The 21278-nt window shown below is 41.3% G+C and overlaps 1 protein-coding gene and 1 long non-coding RNA gene across 4 annotated transcripts in view; one reads left to right on the plus strand and one right to left on the minus strand.

The window, feature by feature from the left end:
- The window catches only part of nrbp2b (nuclear receptor binding protein 2b), a 29751-nt gene extending 9160 nt beyond the window's left edge, over positions 1–20591 (plus strand). Inside the window, exons 1-18 of one of the 3 annotated variants that reach the window (XM_061093659.1) lie at positions 4147–4192; positions 10941–11063; positions 11658–11759; positions 11922–12011; positions 12412–12452; positions 12546–12640; positions 12782–12805; positions 12928–13014; positions 13511–13566; positions 13659–13754; positions 14012–14144; positions 14804–14906; positions 15015–15065; positions 15153–15288; positions 15572–15625; positions 15773–15836; positions 17198–17253; positions 17369–20591. In XM_061093659.1, coding sequence (XP_060949642.1) covers positions 10986–11063; positions 11658–11759; positions 11922–12011; positions 12412–12452; positions 12546–12640; positions 12782–12805; positions 12928–13014; positions 13511–13566; positions 13659–13754; positions 14012–14144; positions 14804–14906; positions 15015–15065; positions 15153–15288; positions 15572–15625; positions 15773–15836; positions 17198–17253; positions 17369–17455 — 1353 coding nt within the window. In that variant the 5' untranslated portion in view covers positions 4147–4192; positions 10941–10985 and the 3' untranslated portion in view covers positions 17456–20591. Of the gene's footprint in view, positions 1–4146; positions 4193–4213; positions 4322–10940; positions 11064–11657; positions 11760–11921; positions 12012–12411; positions 12453–12545; positions 12641–12781; positions 12806–12927; positions 13015–13510; positions 13567–13658; positions 13755–14011; positions 14145–14803; positions 14907–15014; positions 15066–15152; positions 15289–15571; positions 15626–15772; positions 15837–17197; positions 17254–17368 lie in introns of those variants that run through there. The other 2 variants (XM_061093658.1, XM_061093657.1) reach the window with 2 other exon arrangements.
- On the minus strand, positions 5377–8729 carry LOC133027053 (uncharacterized). The gene is made up of 3 exons (XR_009683252.1): positions 8447–8729; positions 6463–6653; positions 5377–5761 (listed from the first exon to the last, which is right to left on the minus strand). It is a non-coding gene; the product is annotated as an uncharacterized LOC133027053 (long non-coding RNA).
- Positions 20592–21278: the final 687 nt, after the last annotated feature.

The following is a 21278-nucleotide window of genomic DNA, read 5'->3' on the forward strand; positions in this document are numbered from 1 at the left end:
ACATGTAGCAGATACAATATAATATTAGTAGAGTCAAATTAAAGTATTTATTTAAAGGAAATGGATGGACACGTATAATAATTTCAAAAAGGTTGTCCAGTCTGATATCATTAATTGTATTCGCTGTTTTCTATTTGAAGTTGAAGGTTAAAGCATGTTCCCCTTATTCCCTGTCAGGCTGCTTATGTTTTATCATGTTGAGTTTAAGAGTTGATTCATCTCATCCCAATGTCTGTCTCCACTTTTCTGTCCCAGGTCTTGATAGAGTCTTTACAAAAGCAGAATAAAGGATTTAGACCTATTCGAATGGCTGAGAGGACGCTGTTAGAATTCAGATTTCATCATACGTGACGAGAGAATAAGTTCAACATGAAGATCATTGAGGACAATTAAAGCTCGTGCTGGTGTCTTCTAACTTCTTTATTGAATTTGGCTCAACTTTGCAAATCCGTGTCATCGGGCAATCAAACACATGTGTGAGCTCATATTCCTGAAAAGGTCACTTTGTAATCCTGTCGACTGTTTACTCCGTGATAGTTATGATGCCAGGGTTGTAAAACACTATCTCATGGCTCTTATAAATAGCCGCGTGGTGTTTTGGCTCCTGCAGCCTTTACTCCGGACGTCCTGGTTTCCAGCGTGAACTCGTGCAGCGCCTGTTCCAAACCTGCCTGTTTGTAAATGGGCTGTTTGTTCGGCCTGTGGTGATGATTCATGCTTAAAGCTAGAGTAATCACAACAAGTTTTGTAATGGACTGTGCAGAAAACTCTGGACTGGTAGCGTTACATAACAGTAAGTGGAGGGATTAACAGAAAGACCATGCATGTCTGCCAACAGGCTTTTTGTTTGAACAGCTCAGGTTGACTCTCACTTTCTCCGCTTAATCCCACTGGAGGATAAACACGATGAACACCACTATCCTCTGTTCTAGTTCATATCTGCCTCTCTGTCCACATGGGGCCTTCTTAACAAACTCACATCCAGCCGCCTGACTAATTGTGGACTATAAACACACCAATCCTGGGCTGTAAACGCATTCCCACTCTCCTCACACAACTTGTTCCTCCTGCTTGTTGTTTTCTTACTTTCACCTTTCATTCGTGAGCTTGTATTCGTCCCAGAATGCACAGGGAGACGGCTCCTGTGTACTCAATCCAAGCTTGTACCTCTTCCTGGTTGACTGCGGTGGCCAGTACTCGAAGAAAAGCAACTTTGCAACCTTTTGCCAAGCCTTTTTGAGTCTTTACCCTGAGTAACCTCTTTGGCTGGAAGGCTGTACTGCAGTAGCCTCTGCCTGGGTTGCAGCAGGAGGGGGGGTGTGGTCGCTGGAAGCTCGCACAACATATTGCTCTTCCTCTCTGGGTTTGTAGTAGCAATGAAGCAAGCAGTGTGTGCGGATTTACAAGGAGTTGGGTAATCCAGTGGGCAGAAAGTGCCTTGCTTTATGGAGAACTTTAACACTCAGGCGCGCTCTGCCAGACCTCGTAAAACTCCTGCAGGAACAAGTGGGAAAGGGGCCAGTTTCAGGTCGGAGAAAAACACACTCACGTCTTTTTAGGAACACTGCTTCTATTCCAAGACTGTTGGAGAGAAAAATGACCGGTTGCAAAACACTCCGTCCTTGTTTGGTAAAGCTTCTCTCTCTCAGTCTTAGATGTGTGATCGAGAATGTGAGTGAAACCAAGTGATTATAATACAAATGGAATCTTTGAGGCCGAGTCCCAAAGTCCAGACCTGAAAGCCTGCAAACTTTAATTAACGCCATCGAGTGCCTCAACGCAGGAAGGTGCCAAATTCTCCAAGAGGATTGAATCAGCATTTTTGAAATAACAGGCATCTCTGTGGCCAGTTAAAGTACATGGCTCCAATAGAATGTGGATTTACAAAAGAACAGAGGGTTCTTTCTCACTTTCTGATTACATAAATCAATATGTTGTTCGACAAAAACAGATGAAGTCACACAAAGTATAAAGAAGGGCGGTTTCGGGATGATTTTCCCTGTCGTACATTTTCAACATGAAGAAATGTGGGAAAAACTAGCTGTAAACTATGACTGTTCTTTGATAAAATGCATTAATGATGGTTTTACTATCACATCTATCTCCATGTGGATCTAAAGTTGCTCAATGTAAACACACATTTGATTTTACAGCCTGAAACTTTGCTCTGTGCTCTCGTCACTGGCGTTTCCGACTGTAACAGGCGGCTTTTATTCCACAAATAATTGTCTAAAGTAAACCTTGTGCGCAAATAGAGCTCGGTACTAAACAGTGAACAGATAAAGTTAGTAGATTAAGTTGGCAAATATCTGGTGAACACAGAGTGAAGGGTTAAGGTTAGGCTATAAATGAGCAAGATATTTTCCGGGTGGAGGAGACCAAATCAAGAGCCAAAAATGATAGTTGATTATTTTCTACCTCTACCAAAAAAATTGACTTAATGTTATTTGTTTGATAGTTATTATCCATAATTTTTATTTTACGGAGTAATTAGTAACTAAAATATTCCCCTCTGAAGTGTACTGTAGTGAAGTAGAAGTATAAAGTTCCAGAACAAGGACTTGAGCAGAGTAAAGACAACTGGAAAACAGAGAGACAAAAATTGAGTTGTTTTACCTGAGAGAAGCGATTGTGAAATATCTGTTAGTGTTTTTCATTGAGAAGATTCTTATCGTTTGAATGTGAGCTGAACTGGATCGATGCCAAACAGCTGTATCATCGGTCGGTATCTCGGAGAAAAGAGCTGTTGACGATTCACCCAGATTTTTCTACAATTATGACTCAGCAGGAGAGCTGTGAATCGGCCTGTGCAGGGTTATGTAAGGACGTCGGCCAGAAGTAATAACTCTGCAATTAAATTTTTCTTCAGAAACTGGAATTGGTTGCTGCTGCAGAAGATATTAGAGGCCGTGTCAGTGTTTCACATCGATTCATTACTGTGGTTTTACGCCATAAAAACTGGATTCCTTCAAACACACATGGTGATTGTGAGGAATCTGTTTCCATCAGCAGCTTCTCTCTGGTTTTTAAAACAACGGATGACTTTATAATTTAATTTGCGGACTTACAGCATGCATCATATATTGGTTTGAATCTATCGGGTTGCTGCAGCCGCTCCTCTCTGCAGGCGTCTCCTGCTGCACTGGACCTCTGTTTGATCCGAGGTCCATTTGTCTTATTGGAGACGACGCACACAGCGGGTCGGCCTCGTTAACCTCGTGCTCCTCACGGACTCAGAGCGGAGAGGAGCAGCGTGGCCTCCCCACAGGAAATTAATAATTCCTCCCGTTATTTCAGGCACAAATTAAAGTTCGCTAAAACAAATTATTGTTTTTTCCAATGAAGCCGGCGCTGGGTTGAGAATTAATGTGACATCAGGCGAAAATATTTGACGTAATTGAAATAATTCTCAGTAGAGGGTAATTTGTTCATTAAATATCTTAAAATATCAAATTATATTTGATGTTACGTTAGGTTTGCGCCGATGCTTTTTTCTTGAAAAATATTGTAGAATATATTGAAAATATCAGTATAAATCAGTTATTATTATATATATCTCGTTTTTAAATGGATTCCACTATTAGCTCGTACATATCTATTGCTATTGTTGAATATGCCGACCGATAAGTAACAATAATTCACAGTCAAGATAGAAGCAGAAACAATATTTTTTTACAGAGGAGTTTTAAAATCTCTTGTGTGTGTGTTTGTGTCTTAAACAAAACAAAAAAGATCACATGTAAGAGTTAATTTTATTTCCATTTTTTGTTGTGTATTTTTTAGCTGTGTAAAATCTACATGTATGTTACAAAATATCTGGTAATGAACTAAAATAACTGGTTTAGAGACTAATCATTTCTCTGAAATCCTGCTGACAAACACACAAACGCACAGGGGTGAAAACATAAAACGACTTTTCCACTCCTGCAGCACCTGCCAACATAAATATTTGTGGAGCTGTGGTGTGTCGCCTGTAATTGTGACATTGTGATCCCCCCCCTCACACACACACCTAACGACCTTTGCATATCGTCCCCTTTCTACACTTCGTCCTTTTAAAAATCAGCAAATCAAAAGAAAAACACAGATTAGATAAAAGACTACAATGCAGCCGGAGCTCGTGGAGATTGTTTTAGGAAAAAGCCAAGCGCAGCAAATCGTCTGGTGATAACGGAGCCAGACGTGGATTTATGTGAGTTTTGACCTGTCTCAGTGGAGGAGGGTCACGTGGGTCAGAGCGGCGTGATGAGGCCTTCTCTCTTCTCTCCGACCTGTCAGCTCACGATGAGTTGTGTCTGCTGGTTCACCTTCTTATCAGATGGTAACTCTACGACTTGTACTCGTCATGTCGGCTCCCGACTGATACCGATCTCACTCATGAATGAAAGAAAAACGCAAACGCTTGTCATGAACCTGTTTGGATTTCTGTTGTGTAAACATGCTTCTTGTCTCTGAATTGTTTGAATCTGTCTTTCTACCTTTACCCCAAATGTTATAAATGTCAGTCAAGGTTTTTTTTGTCTGTGCTCAGAGGTTGAGCAGAGATTTTGTAAACACACGCACGCGTATGTACACATGCAGATAATAATGACCTTGTGATTTGAATGGTGGAGAAAGGAGGGTGTGGCTGTGTGAACAGTCACTGACTCCAGGTTCCAGAGGCTTGAACGTGTTTTTGTTCACGGTTCACAGCAGATTGATTAACAGATTCAGCAACGTGATTTTTTGATTAGTCATTTGATAGGAATTTAATATTTGCAGTTTAGATAACATTGATTTTTTTTTTGTGTTTTCGGGCCTATTCTGTTTGAAAATACGATGTTTGGGCCTTGGAACGTTTTTCATCTCATTGTGTTTTATGTATTTAATAATTATAACGATTGCAACCACTTCCAAGAAAGATACTGAATTTGAGAAGCTAAAATCTTACAAACTCATCATCATATTTTTGTGTAATTTAGTGTAATACAAAAAGAATAATTAATCATATTCAGTATTTTAGCCAAATTTATATTTACGCTAAATATTATTTTATTTTATAGAATTATTCTATTATTGTGACATATTTTATTAATTGTAATATAATATATTTGAATATTTATATATTTTTTAGTATTATTGGAAAATATTATTATTGCTATATTTGATTGAAACTATATATTATGTATTTTTTAATTGTTATTCGTGCATAGCTGTGAATATCAAAAACAGTTGACCATAAAAAGATGACTTGGAAAACTCAACCTCTTGTGAACAGGAACATGCATTTTTGCAAATATATGTATTAATGAATTTAGAATATATTGTTAAATAAAAAGTAATGGTTTGCAAAAAAAGACTATATTCAACCTGAGATCATAACACTTTTACTTTTTTTTGTTTTTGCAATACAGTTTTAATAACAATATCCAACAGAGTCTTTGCTCATAAATCACACGTCACTCACGACCTCTCCTTCTAGAAGTGAATGATTTATTAAAATAGCTGAATATTCCTGAATTGACGCAGACAAGTGCATGATGGGAAACTGCCTTGTGGTCAGTCTGAAAATAATGTTTCATTTAAAAGAATGAGGTTTTAATAGTCTTATGTAACGCTGCTCTTTGACGCTCCACATGCTCGTCACGTCCCGGTCAGGTCAGCCTCTTTCTTCTCCGATGCACTCGTGGGTTTTTTTCCGACTCTCTCCCGCCGGACTTATAAATCTGCAGCTTTGTCTCGGTGACAATGGGAGCGAGGACAGCGCGGTTACAGCTACACACTGAAACACAGACCAACACAGACCCACAGACAAAAGCATCTCTGAGAAAAAAGCATGTTTTGAATCTCTCATGAAGGCCTCACAATGCTCCTCATGTTCCAGAAATATTGATATCATGCAAAGCTTTTTAATTAAAAAAATGTCTGATACTTTTACAGAACAACAGGACGTTTCATTTACTCTCTTCTGCTTCAGAGCTTCATGAAAAGAGCTGAAAGAGCTTCGCTGGTCTTTCGCCGTGTTGTGACTACGTCGGTTCCTGTTGGTTTTGCAGCCGCTCTCTCTCCGCCCTGCATCGATCTGCTCGGCTGAACCCGCCGCGCTCGGCCCGCATTCCTCTCTGCGAGGAGCTTTAACTGCTCCATGACAAAATGAACAAGTGAGACATGATGAGGGCTGATGTGTCTGCTCGCCAGCCCGCCTGACCCCTGCTCGTCCTTTGGGAGAGTTATGCTCTGGAGAGTCAGGGACCCTGCCAGCGCTTTAATTTAGATCATGTGGGATACGGAGGGCGTCGATCTGAGAAACGCTGCAGACGAGTTAACATTAATTTCGTCTGCACGATGAAAGAATCTCTCACACAGATATAATCTGGTCGTCTGAATGAGGCCTAGACGTTTCCTGTCACCTGCTCACGGCTGGTGCCATCGAGTTATGCCTTCACGCTGAGTGGACGCACACACATTATCCGAGACGCTGACCTTATTGTGTCCATGTGACATCCTGAAGCGAGGACGGGGCGGGGGGGCGGACAGTTCAGCAGCTCGTGGGTCTGGTGAAGGTCAGCAGACGGTCAGTGGCTCAGGGCCCGTACACCAGGAACAAGGAGAGTGGGAGTCGGGGAATCTCGTCTTGTCTGGTTTCAACTCTGGTGGGATTCGGTGACGCTTCTCTGTAAAAGTTGACAGGGTTGGAAAGAATAAATGTTATTATGATTCTCAGTATTTAGCTGTAAGTAAGGATGAGTTTGATTGAAATGCAGCTCAGCCCTTAACTTTCCTTGTAATGTTTTCATGGTCATGTGTTCGGCTTATTAGTGTGGTTGATGTCCCATCCACTAACATGGAGGAGGTCGGGTTTATGACCTATTGTGCAACTAGCCACTTTGGCTTCACTTGTGGGGATCTGTCCTTTCGTCCATCTTTATTTACAGCAGCTCTCAAATCAGATTTTTGACCATTTCAGATGATCGCTTGTAAACCTCTTCCAAACTGTAATCTCCATGGTTACAGAGCTGTATTGGAATATCCCTGGAGGTTTTTACAGACGTAAATCTGCAGCCTTACAAACAGATTTAGCAAACAAACCAATACACAGTAAATCTGTCACTGCAGTACACACACCCTGTCTGTACCGAAGAGGCGGTTTCTTTCTCCTCTCAAACATCCTCACTGCAGAGACGTGATTTTCCTCTCTTGCATTTTCCCACAACACTCGAGTCCATCTCTTTGATCCTGCTCCTCTTTGATGCCGGTGAATTCTCCGGGAGACGCGGCGTCACAATGTGGACGAGAAAGAAGCCTGCGCTCATTTACATACATTACACTCGCCCGGCAAGTCACACCGCGTTACAGGCGCTTTACTTGGGTGGAGCCTTGTTTCCGTACCAGATCTATTTATTAAATATTCATACTGTGGGGCGTATCCGCTCATCGTTGAGGTATGAGGTGTAGGACGAGGCACCGACACATGTAGGAGACAAAGCTCTTTGTTACTGTACAGCTTGGACCCACACACAGTGTCAGACAAAGACACGCTTTCATTTAAGATGCCTCGGCAGCGAGAGTCCCACAGAAAGAGCTGCCATGCCCCCCACCCCCCTGTCTTTTCTCCCTCATCGGACCCTATAGCTGATTTACAGATACTTCTCCGGCCTCGGGGCAAAAGTTAAAGCAACCCCACCCTGAATCTCTCTGCATGTAAACTGTCACTGCAGACGCTCCAGCTAAAGCTTCTGGAATCATCGTGCTGAGGAGAAGATTTTAGCTTTTCGCCTGCATGGATCGATAGCAGGAGCCAGCTCAGCTCTGCACAGAGAGCAGGGTGTGTCTATTAGCACAAAATAAACTGAAATCTGCTGAATGGACAAAAAAAGTCTTACACAATACGACCCAGAGCTGCACAAACTGCATCCTCCTCATAAAGATGAACTACTTTCGCTTTAAAAAACTAAAGCTGGACATTATAACATCATTCGAATTTGATTACTTTCAGGATTTTTCCATTAAACTGCTAGAAGATGAGATTTTTAGCTTGGATTGAACTGGCAACTGAGTTTATGAAAAGTCAGAAAGTAGTTTTCATAAATAAATATATCTCAAAGCCTCACTGATTAAAATGCAAATGAGTAAAATACACATATTGGCTCTGCCCTCATACATATATACATGAGTACTGCGAGTGAACTTATAAACAATAAGGTTGCACATTGGAAGGCTTGCCAAGCAGATACTGTATATTTTAGTCTAATTTAAAGTTTTTGAATCTCTCTGGGTATTTACTAGTTTATTTTATATTTGTTATATTCCACACTTCCACTTTTCGTGGCCAGATTTTGTCCCTTGTTATCTGCACGTGCTCTTGAGCCCTAGATAGCAAAGCAACCAGCAGCATCAGCTAAAAGTGTAAACAATCTATTAGTCATTAATATTCAGTTCTGTCCATAGTGCTGTGTCATCAGATTACCTCTGAGTTGTATTTCTCCCCCACTCGCTGAACATGAGGGAAATCTCAGACCACAAGCACCAGGGTGTGAGTGAGCAGCGTACAGGAATAAACTGTGGGGTGAGGTAACAAGAGGCTGGTGTCGGATCCAGTTTTACCCGGCTCAGATGCAGACTCCACAAACATCAGGACAGAAGTTGGTCTTGTTTTGACATGAACACACGATCCATAAAACCATGTCCACACCCTAGAACCCACCTCCCCTCCAAAGGCCAATCAGGGAGCAGCATCCAGGGCAATGTTTACGAGTCTCACGCTACCATGACCGAGCAGCGGACCCCCGGGAAGGAGAGACGCAGGGACAGGGGACGCAGTGTTTCTCAGCTTGGAGGGGAAAATAAACAGCAGCCGAGCACCGAGCCATGTGGGGAACTGACATGAGTCCGCCCTGACAGCCATCAGAGCAAAGGAATTCCTTCTGCAGTTGTTCTGTAATACCAGTAATCAGATTATCTTTGGTGGAGTGGGAGAGTGGAGGGATTATATGTCGTCTCCTCTCTGCTGCCCACCTCATCTGTAAAGTAAACCCTGTAGGGAGCAGTGTTAGTGGAGGCTGAGCCAAAAACAAACCACCAAACATTCACTGGAGCGTTTCTTTCCCTTGCTGACTTCATGAAGACATCTGCGGAGTCTGAAAAGTCTGATTGTAAAATTCTATCAGCCCTTTGTGGTCGCTGGGATTTTCTCCTTGAATAAACAACCGTCCTCCTGTTGGAGCCGTTTGATGCAGAAAGACGTTTTTCTACTCGCAGGGTTAAAGATGACGACGTCACAGCACAAGTGGAGCTGTGTGGAACAAATCAATGGTTAGCATTTAGCAGTAATAAGCAGTCATTGAGACGGAGTGAGGAGCCCAGATAATAGTTGTTCAGCTGCTTCCCCCGTCATCGAGCTGCAGAGACACAGCTGACGTTTTCAAACCATTTATGATGATAATAGAGTAGAGTAGGGTCAAGTGCACGTTTTCTAAATGTATGTTTATGAAGTGATTTCATTAAATGTCCATGAGGAGCGACTGCTTCCCTGAAAGTGAAGCCAAATCCTTTGAATCGCCCCCTAGTGGTCGGCTGCCTCCAATTCTCAAAGATGGTCTCTATCGTTTAAGCTACAGTTCTTATCACACTGATGTGGGCTCAAATAGTTGGTTTGGTTTTAATTAGTTTTGTTAGTGATGATATAAAAAGGGGTGAATTGTCGTGATTGACAGCTGTGTGGGCGGGACCTCATTACTGCAACTCCATGGACCCTGTTCCTTTTTAATCTCTCTATATTTTATCCTTCATTTTAACCCACTATCAAGTGCATCCGTCCCAAACAAATAAACCATGAATAAATAAACAATCGTTGGACTGTCCACAAAACAATATGTTCACTAACTACTGTTCTATCCCTTTGGGAAGCTGCAGTTATGGGATCTTATATTTGTTAAATGCTTATTAGCAAAGGAGGTTGGTCCCACTTCAGTCTCTTTACTGACTTCACCTCCGCTTGCAAGTTCAGGTCGATTCAGCTGAAGCAGCAACATCCTGGGATGATGGGTCCTGAGCGCTTTGTTGCATAAGACGCTGCCTCATGCAGGGATGGAGCCCCGGGCGGTCTGCGTCTGCCAGATTAAAGACCCAGCCACTGCCTATTCTCTGCTCCCTTCTTTTTTTTATTGGTTGCAGTTCTTGAAGCGCCTGTGCCGCCACCTCCTCCATCTTGTGTCTCATCGCTCTAAATCCCTCGTCCCCAATCCCCTCACTGCTCCCGCTCCTTCTCCCACTAATCCATCTCTTCCCTCCCGCCACCACAAGCTGCTGCTCATTCACATCTCATACTGTACACGGCTGGCAGCACTGAGCACATCACCCGAGTGGAGTGAATTATCCTTCACACTGATTAGATCAACCTGAATTCGATGTGGTTGACACACTCTACCTTACAGACCCCCCCCCGCACCGAGAGGCCCAGAGTTACCACTGTCAGATCTGCGTGAATGGATTATACGGAGCTTTTAGCAGATATTAGCGTCACAGCTGGGGGGGAGAGGATTTCCAATCATTTCAGAACCGCCTTCTTTTTGTTGAGTATTTTAGCGAGTGGCCGCTAATGCTCTGTTGCTTTACACCGTCATCTACTACGTGTTGTTTTGGGTCACCAGCGAGAACCCTCTCAAGCTTTTGTATCCATTCTCATTGGTGAGTCACTGGTCTATTATTGACCTGCGATGGCAGTGCTGGCGTCGTGTCTGTTTTTTCTTCATATTAAATTTCTTAGAGTAAAAAGGCTTAAATGGCTGTGTAGGTAAAAGGCGTCAGTCAAAGTTGAAATATTGCTTCATGTCTGCAGGACGTGTAAACAGGTGACTCAGGTTGATCTTTAAAGAAAATGTGGATTTGCAATTTGAGATTGTGCAGCTGCCCTGTTTGCATTAACGCTAAATCCGATATCTGCTCCTTTCTGCCCCCTGCAGGTCAGCCAAGGAAATGTCCCTGGGGTGGAGAGTGCGTCCCTGGCCATGGACACAGAAGAGGGTGTGGAGGTGGTGTGGAACGAGGTGCTCTTCTCCGACAAGAAGGTCTTCAAAGCACAGGAGGTAGCACGGCTCTTTTTACCTAAAGTCAACACACAATGTATTTACTTTAATTTGTTGCCTTTATTATTGTTTTACATTATGTATATGACATGTGTTTCCCAGTATGATAAAGGTCAGTTTGTCATTAGATATTAATTAAGTCCAGTTGTCTTTGTTTGAAGGCTCCAGCTGTAGTCATTTCCATGTGTCGGCTCTGGCAGTGAAAGTAATTTTAAAGAGATATTCAAACTAAAAGCCCCAAAGCTTATGCAGGATTTTGTGCTGGTAGAAAATAATAATGGAGCAATGAACTTCTATCACAAACATCAACTCTTTATCAGTCCCTTGCCAATATCGGGCAAAATTAAAATAACAGTTATAAAAAAGAGGAAATTAAAGCACACAAAATAGGAAACTAGTTCGAAGCCTCCAGCTTTTGTTTATTCTCGTTGCATAATTTTCCAATTTATATATTTAATTTTGGGTTCCAGGCCCCCTTTTGATCACTGACCTGTAGTTATAGTTTTATTGTTAAAGGCCGAGGGGTTGAAGGAGCCTGTTGGGTCACTGAGGATAAATGAAGACGTGTGAATAACTGAGAGGTTTGTTTTCCAGGAGACGATCAAGGAGATGTTTGAGAACCTGATGCAGGTCGAACACCCGAACATCGTCAAGTTCCACAGGTACTGGCTGGACATGCAGGAGAGCCAGGCTAGGGTGAGAGGTCTACACACAACACACACACACACACACACACACACACACACACACACACACACACACACACACACACACACACACACACACACAGACATACAACCACACACACACACGTACACATTCACACTACACACTGATCCTTGTTCTTTTCCTCCACAGGTTATATTCATCACGGAATACATGTCGTCAGGCAGCCTTAAGCAGTTCCTGAAGAAAACTAAGAAGAACCACAAGACCATGAATGTGAAGGTCAGTGTTCTCACTCTGGTCACACACTGTATCGGTCTTTGTGTTGCGTGGCGCTGCCGTCCAATCACTCTCCGTATTTCCTGCAGGATTAGAGGTTATGTAACTGGACGTCAGGGTGGCTCAGTCTGGACCGACATTTATTGGATTTCTGAAACGTTGTGGGTTTGAAAACCAAAACCTATTTTGATATTCATCCAGCAAGTCGTTTTATCTCTTTGGTCGGTGCACATTTTTCCATTAAATAATTCAAAGCCCAGAATCATTGTTAAAAGTGCTTTACATAGGCTGGAGTGTAGCCTTATGTCCATTAAACCCTAAGAACGAAGGATCAATAATGTACTGTAATGTATTAGAGTCATTGATATAAATGTTTTAGAAGGTTCTTGTTGCTTTATTTTAGGCCTGGAAGAGATGGTGCACTCAGATTCTCTCAGCTCTCAGGTACTGACTCACTTTATTCTCCAGGATTCTAACATGAACCGTGTCTGTTATCTAACCTGAACATCAATACGTTGTTTTGTCATTTCCTGTCAGTTATCTCCACTCCTGTGAGCCAGCAATAATCCATGGCAACCTGACGTGCGACACCATCTTCATCCAGCACAACGGCCTCATCAAGATCGGCTCAGGTCTGCTCCCAGCAGGGCTCTTTATGTTACTGCAGCGAGCTGTTATCTCTAGACTATGGCTCTCTGGATACACCTCTTTAATGTTTGCAGATTTACAAAACACACTAAATATCTAATGTATGCTTAATTTTCTTTCCACAGTGTGGCACCGGCTATTTGTTAATGGTAAGAAATAGATTAATTTTGTTGTGGATCATGTACGTTTGTTTTCATTGGTGTCATATTTATATCTTACATTACCGTTTCTAATCTAATCCATCTATGTCATCTGTGTTTTGTGTAACCAGTGTTTCCAGATGCCAGTCTTCATGGTAAAGAGAGGCAACATCGTGACGAGCAGAGGAATCTGCATTTCTTCGCTCCGGAATATGGAGGCAAGTGTAGCAGAGTCGGGTTGTGTGCAGGTTTTTAGCTTTAGAGTTTTGCCATTTTTCCTGTGGAAGGACAGAGGATTTTCTCAGTCTCTTGTGCAGCAAAACTGAAATAATTTGGAATTAAAACCACATTCAGTAGCCGTGTGAACTGTTTGACTGATCATATGTCATTGTTGGAGATAGTGAATCACTGGAAACACAGTACAAATGGCCACTTAACATTTAGAAAAACCCACACTAGTCATTTGGAGACATTTAATGGATGGTTTGCGTAGATGTAGAGATTGCTTTGTTCTTTGAAGGAATTTGGACACGTGTGATTTTAGACTTCTAACTGTGAAATGCAGTGACACAATTCGAAGAGCAAGGCCCAGCAGTTCGCTTAAATTCAACCAAGCTGCACCAAATTTCACCAGATCTCAGAGATAGTAGTGTCTTCGTTTTTCTCTGATTCTCACCATCCCTCTCTTCCCTGCTTCTCCGTCTCCGATTCCAGCCGGCGAAGACGATTACGCCATGGACATTTTCTCCTTTGGCATCTGCGCTCTCGAGGTGAGAGAAGCACATTGATGCTGTATGACTCGCTCCTGTGTGTCTGTTTACGTGTGCGTTTGTGTTAACACAGATTATATTTGCACCCCTAGATGGCAGTACTGGAGATCCAGGCCAACGGGGATGCAGCTGTGTCCAAGGAGGCCATCGTCAATGCAGGTCAATCTCTGGAAGACCCTCTCATGAGAGTGAGTGTCCGAAATACCTCACGTCCTAAATAGACACCAGTGCAGCCAAGGACAACATGGAGATTAAAACACACAACTCAGTCAACACTCGCCCACACACACCACCTTGCTTCCTGGTTTATATTCAAACCTCACGCAGGAGAACTGTGTCAGGTTCCGATGAAACCTGTCGTCAGTGACGCTCAATAATCTGTCTCGTGGTGCTGCATGGCGCTCATGTAATGTGTTGGACTGGTTCTGTTGTTTGCTCCCTGCAGGAGTTCACACAGTCCTGTTTGCGTCACGAAAGAAAGCTCCGTCCCACGGCTCACGACCTCCTGTTCCACCGAGTCCTGTTCGAGGTCCACTCCCTCAAACTGCTCGCCGCCCACTGCCTCATCAACAACCAGTGTGAGTGTCTCACCTCCACAGGACCAGCTCGGAAATCCCTCTGTTCCTTCTTCTCATGCAAACACAAACAAATTTAGACCTAATATTGACACACATTACATTACATGGAATTACATTAGGTTTGTTTGTCATAGGACCAAGAAGTCACATTGGTGTTTTTATTCGCCTCTATTTGCAGTTAAAGGTTTAAAATGTACATTGTATAGTAAATTTTAACATTTTGGGATTTTTGGTTTAATCACATTGCTGACAAACTATTGCAGTTGTGCATGTGTCACTTTAATTCATGAAATCATCAGCGTCTCCCCAGATTTAGCAAAAATATTTATTATCTGCCTACTCGTTTCAAGTCTGTTTACTGTTACTTTTTTTACTACTATATTACCCCGCCTATAGTGTATTCATATTTATTTTTATTTTTATTTTTATCCTGCTCATAGTGTATTCATCGTCCTTATATCTTACAATTCCTGTTAATACTGTAATATTCCATATATATTTCTACTGTACAGATCTTATTTATTTAAATTTTCACTTTAATATGCACAATACTCTGCACTTTTACTGCCTTTTTTGCACTTCTGGTTAGACGCTAAACTGCATTTCGTTGTATATGTACCTGTACTGTAATTATCCTTAAACCTGTGTTGCTTCCACAGACTTGCTCCCTGAGAACTGCGTGGAGGAGAAAACCAAGTCCTTCGACCCCAGTGCTGTCATGGCAGAGATAAAACACGAGGACAGACCGGGAGTTCAGCTCAAGTAAAATCAAATATCCATCTCATATCTTTGGCCTCCTGTGAATATCTCATGACAAATCGTGCCCCAACCCTCACTGTGCTCCTTTCTGTGTTCTTCCTTATTTAATAGATATTCACACGTGTCTCCTTTGGAGCTTGATAAGTTTCTGGAAGATGTGAAGTGAGTGAAACTACAGCATATGACTGGATTTAGAGCCGAGTCTACGAAAGCAGCAGGTTTTAACATTTCTTCCTCTCCTCTCTTCAGGAATGGCATTTACCCGCTGATGAACTTTGCCTCGTCCCGGCCTCATCCCGTCCCTCGAGCCCTGTCCTTGTCTCACGAGCAGGTCGAGACAGTGAAGACGCCGACTCCTGAACCTCAGGAGACAGAATCTAGAAAGGTCAACAACACAACAGTGATAGATGCACAGTCATGCAGACACACAACATCCACGTCAAACAAGTTCTGTTCTACCTTCGGCCACTTTTACTTTTCCACATGGAAAAACACTGTCATTATCATTGTAGCCAAACTATGTCTAACAGGACCTGCATGTCTTTATTATTATTATCAATCATATGCCTGTTTATTATCAACCAAAACATATGTAAGACATTTTTGCTGTGTCTCCATTTCACTTTTGTTTTTTCGTCTGTGACCTTTTTCCTCTGTTGATGTTGCAGGTTCTTCAGATGCACTGTAATTTGGAGTCAAATGAAGAAGGGACCAAAACTCATGTGAGTCACGTAGTGTGACAGCTTTTTAATGATTAATAAGCACATTGATATTTTTCTTATTATCGTTGTGGCAGCATCTTTGTTTTCTAGTTATATAATAACCACAAATCGAGCCTGATTTAATTTGAACTTGTGATTTTTCCTCAGCTCTCGTTGTTTCTGAAGATGGATGATAAACTTCACAGGCAGCTCAGCTGTGACATCCTTCCAAGTGAGTTGATTTTCATTGTACCTTGTGATGGGAATTTTGTATTTAGACATGTTCAAATGTAACAGATTACATTTATATAGAAAGAAGTTTACTGAAAGATGTATTTCTGTGTTTAAGACTCATAGTCAGAGTTTAGCTCAAGTTAACACTATGCATAATACTCTTGAAGGGCCTTATAGACGTGGCCTTCTCAGTCTAGTGTGAACAAAAGGTTTCTCAACAGGGGCCAATTAAGTCTTCTGCAGCAGGGAGCTTCAAAGGCTAATAGGTGTGACCTGCAGAGACAGGAGATCTCTGAGAAACTCAACGGGTCTGGAACAAGATGCGTTTAGCATCTTGTTCAAACTTCAAAGAGACCGCCAGAGACCAATGTCTGGTCTTCCTGTAAACGACATGGAGAGAAGCTGATTGGACAAATGTATTTTACTGTGGAGAGGAGGGATCTGATTGTATAAATGGAGTGTACTTTTGAGAGCTCATCGCCATTGCCCTCATATCTGTCACCGTGATGTTTGAGCTCTGTGCCATTGAGGTCAAGTCTGTTGTCGTGACTTGACCTTTGTAAACCGTCCGCAGACGGTTTGAATTAAACATCCAGAATTGATAATTGCTTGTTGTGTCATGATATGTAATAATTTTCCATTACAACCTATAAGCATTTGTTACTCTATACTTGTGTTATTGTTAAAATATAATGTAAAGATCTAAACCAACAAAATGTCAGTCTGTCTCTTAGTACCATCTGACTTTCCCTGCCTTTCTTTGGTGTTCAGCTCCAATCCCACTGGTTACTACTGAAGATTAAAATCTCTTGGAACTAGGTCATGAATATTCAAATTGTAAAAACGTTCTAGTATTTTTAATAACGCAGTATGTTGTGTATTTTTAGGCAAAAAAATATTCGAATTTCTTGAGGAATTATGTTGTTAGGTGTAGCTTCTGGTCTTGCTTGAATTGCTGATGATCCAGAGAATATACACTCCACTTGAGTCGCACCCAGTCCACCAACGGTCCCCTTAAAATGTATCAAGTACCATGAATTATTCTCTGTGAAATCAAAAAAAAGGAACTGTGAAAAATGCCCTCCCCCTGATTCAGATCTGCATCAAATACATGTAATTGGTTCTTACTTGACACATGCTTTTTCCTTTCACCCAGTTTCATGGTAATCTGTCCAGTAGTTGTTGCATAATCTGGACTAAGAGCCAGACAGACAAACTAAAACAATCCAGACATAACCTCTTTGGCGGATTTAAACATCACCAGCTTTAACCATAAATATCCATACTTTCTGCACACACTGTAGGTCCATTTGTGTTGCAGATTTTTGTAACTGAGGTTTTTGTATGTGTAACTTTCAGCTGACACCTCCAAAGACCTTGCCAGTGAACTTGTTCACCATGCCTTCATTACTGAGGTAAATATAAAAGCTTTTTTAACTTCTTGTTTCCTTCCTTTGTCTCTTAAATGAATATTTGCATTTCATATCTAGTCTTGGAAATTGATTCAGCTGTGTTGTTTGCTGTGCGTAGGAGGACAGTGAGAAGGTGGCGGGGTTCCTGGAGGACGCCATCAGCCGACACCGGGTCCGAGCTCTCGCCTCCGGGAGCACACAGTGAGAAGAGGGTCACAACCATGTCGGGCCCGGACTTAAGGGGCCCACAGTGTTGACCATAAGGATAAAGACAGGGAGAGGGCAGGATCACACAGCCGGGAACAGAGGGGAGCCGACCCATTTGGGGATAAAACGGGGACAAATGCAGAAGGACGCTGGGTCTTGACAGTCAGTAAACCATCCCATGGAGAAGGAGGAGACTCCAGCGCTGAGAGAGGAACTGAAGGCGCCTCTGGTTGGACGACTAGAGGCATCATGGCCGTGTTCAGCAATCCCACAATGCAGTGGCAGATCGACAAACTCCCTGCCTAAAAGGGCTATCACGCCTTAATATATTTTACAACTAAGGTTTTTCCGTAATGCCACTAATCAGAACGGATATGTTTCACTTTGAAATGCAGCAGCCGCGTTTGCAGGAACGTTTTATCGCTCATAACCTCATTTGCACTCCAACGTTCACGTTGATTGGTGACGACTTACTCTGAAATGTAAACAAAGTAATTTACTAAAGCCTCTCTCTCCCTCCTTAGCCAGAACATTCATTTTATTACTTTTTTTGGGAATTTAATATTCCATAAAACCTGTACTGTTCATCCTTATTTATTTATGTTTAACTGTGAACAATAGCATCTAATATGTTTTTCTTTTTTATTATTTTCTGCAAAATTAACACACCTTACTGCGCTCTCGGGTTAAAGGCTCTTTCTCCCGGAGGTAAACACGGCACGCCTACATGTAGTGATGAGATGATGCCTCTCTTTTAGCCTGTAGTGCTCTTAAGGGTTTTCCCTGTAAAAGTGTTCTGAAAGCCAAAGACTTGCAAAGTGCCTGATATGGCAATGTACTTTGGACAAAGATTTCCTAATGAAAAATCACATCCAATTTGAAAATGTTTAATTTAAACTTACTCAGGCTGACTGTTTAAAAACTAGAAATATTTCGGCGAGTTCCTGTCTCTTATCCACAAAGTCCACAAAGTCAGCCTGTGAGAATAGGAGCATGAACTTGACACCCGATAATGGGAGCTCCATTAAGAGCTGCAGCCGCTGTACATTGGACAAATGGATCAGATGATAATTCTCTCTGCTCCAGTCAATATTGGTTTTGGAAGAGCTGCAGCTTATGTAAAAAAAACAACTGGAATACATCACGAGAAGCCTGAGATCTAGAATCATAGTCCTACGTGAGTGGGAGAAAAGGTTTCGGTGGTTTGACCTGAAGACTTATCAATACAAATGCTACATTGTTAATAGATGTTACTGCTATACTTATTTTGCTGTATCCCCCAAACCAGCTGAAAATACTTGCTAACAATGAATTTGATTTGTAAACAGGTCTAGAGGAGTTTAAAGAGAAAAATCCACCCATGTGTTCTGAAACCTTATGGTGCAAATAGAGAATATTCAAGGTAAAGGTGTCTTAGTGAGGTGTCTGGCCATTCTTCCATACGATTACACATTGGTCTAATACTAATAATAATCATGATAATATCTTAATTTATGCAGCAATTCTCCAAATAATGTTACAAAGTGCTGCATATACAAAAATAAGAACATACAAATAACATGATAACATATAAAATCACTGTGTGAAAGAAATTTAAACATGACCCATAAAGATAATGAAAACTAGAAGTAAGTAAAATCAAAAAATGCCGTGAAATAAAAGTACTTTTTAAGCTTTGTTTCAAAGGAAGTTACTGACTCAGCTTGCAGTATTTCCTCGGGCAAGTTGTTCCAGAGCCTCTAAACTAACATAACTGTGCCATAGGGATGAGATCTTGGGATTTGCATCGTTTTCATACTCATCAAGCTGTTTATTGACCCCTCGTGACTCAACTCACCATATCACTCTTTTCCACATCTGTGGTTTGTGCACAGCTGAACTCTCAAATGTGCATTAATCTTTGTAATGAAGGATTGATGCGATAACATCCCTCTCTAAGTAACAGTCAGCTAGGCAGAGTCGGTCTGGTCTTCTTTTCCTCACATCTCACAAATTAAGTTACTGTTGCTATTGAAACACTCGGCTGAACTTAAGCCCCAACAATGAAACCTCTTTCAACATCACTGCCATCTGTTCCTTCTCCCATCTTGATACAACATACAAATTAACCGGATTCAGCATTTTCATACATGCCAGTAGGACTTGAGTTAATTGCTTCTTTGCATCATGAAGTGCAGCTGCATCGTTTCTCTTTCTCTACTCATTCATTCAGGTTTTTCCTTTAATGTTTTATCTGTTTATATTTATATCTCAAATGTCTAGATCCTTTTATTAAGGATAAGCATTCAGCATTTCCATTGGCTTCTGAAACATCATTTCTGACAGAATGTTCTGTATGATGCCCATTTCCAAGAACAAAATGTGCTTCTGTTTGAGACAATGTCAGAGTGAACCTTGGAATTGATTGCACCGCAGCCCACGCAAGCACAAAAATAGGAAACATCTTTGGCTCTGCGAGATTTGCTCGTATAAAAGCTCAATATTTGCACCATAAAATAACTTTTGGGTGGATTTTTCCTCTACACAAAACAGTGAATTGTCTTATGAGTTTTCAGGAGAATGCTCTCATCTGTCAGACTCACTTAGTTCTGCTTCATTTGTTTCCTGGGTGTGTAAAGTGGCAGTTTCATAACAGTTGCGCTGCTGTACAGTCGTTGCTTACAGTGCTTACTTACTATAACTCTGTGTCGAGCCTTTTTATCAGCGTGTCCTTGAAGACAGAGGCCCTGAATTCAACCAGACATTCACTTGCTAGAGGCCGTGGTGTACATATTTGTTTGTGGCTATTAAAGGGGATTTACTTTGGATAGAAATTCAAAGCAAAGCCATTGCTCTCATTTGATCTTGTAAGCTGCATGTCTTAATAGCCTGCGACCATTCAAAACTTAGCATTTTGCCTTTTTCTCAGTCACAGTTCGGTCCCACCGGGGACCCGACCAAGGAAATGAATGTTTAGACTGTGCTAACATTGACAAAAAAAAAATCCATATCAGTCTTACATTATGTCTGATTACTTTTGTTTCCTGTGACTCTGTTGAATGAAATTTGCCTTTGGATGTGTTCCACTTAAACCTTTGTTAAATATCGTTGGTACTGCAATCAATTAAATGACAATAAACTATATGTAAAATGTTGGTATTGTCTTAAATTCTTATGATATTTGTATTCACAGTATTTTCATCTAGTACTGTGTTGTACTGAGAAATAATTGTGTGTACATGTATAAATATATGTTGAGTATGGTATCATTTAATGGTCACATCAAGAGCTAATGTCACAGGTATGATCAAATTCATCTAGCGAATGGAACTGTAAAGTTAAGCTTGTTTTTAAGTGAGTGCACAAGCACAAAAATAAATGTATTACAATTATTAAAATATATAATGACTACTGATAAATGTGTAGAATAAAATTATCAAACCAATACACATTATATAAGTATTAGTCTAAAAAGCTGATGAAATTCTTGGGTAGATGATAGAGTCAAAAGCTGTATATTAGTGTGATATTAAAGATTGTTAAACATCAGCTATAGTCTGGAGGTACCATCAAAAAATCTATATAATATTTTATAATCATAATTAGGGTTGCAAAGGGGTGGACAGTTTCCGGTAAATTTCCGGAAACTTTCCGGAAACTTTCCATGGGAAGTTAAGCTCGGGAATTTGGGGAATTTTGAAAAAAAATAAAAAATACGCAAATTAAAAGCTGAGCAATAAAAACACGATTCAAAACTCTATTCTAAAGATGTATGGAATGCAGCACACACTGCATTTTGAGTTTCAACCCTCCACTGTGCATTCTTCCATCACATGCACAGA

Source organism: Limanda limanda, chromosome 20 (assembly GCF_963576545.1).
Source record: "Limanda limanda chromosome 20, fLimLim1.1, whole genome shotgun sequence".
NCBI lineage: Eukaryota > Metazoa > Chordata > Actinopteri > Pleuronectiformes > Pleuronectidae > Limanda > Limanda limanda.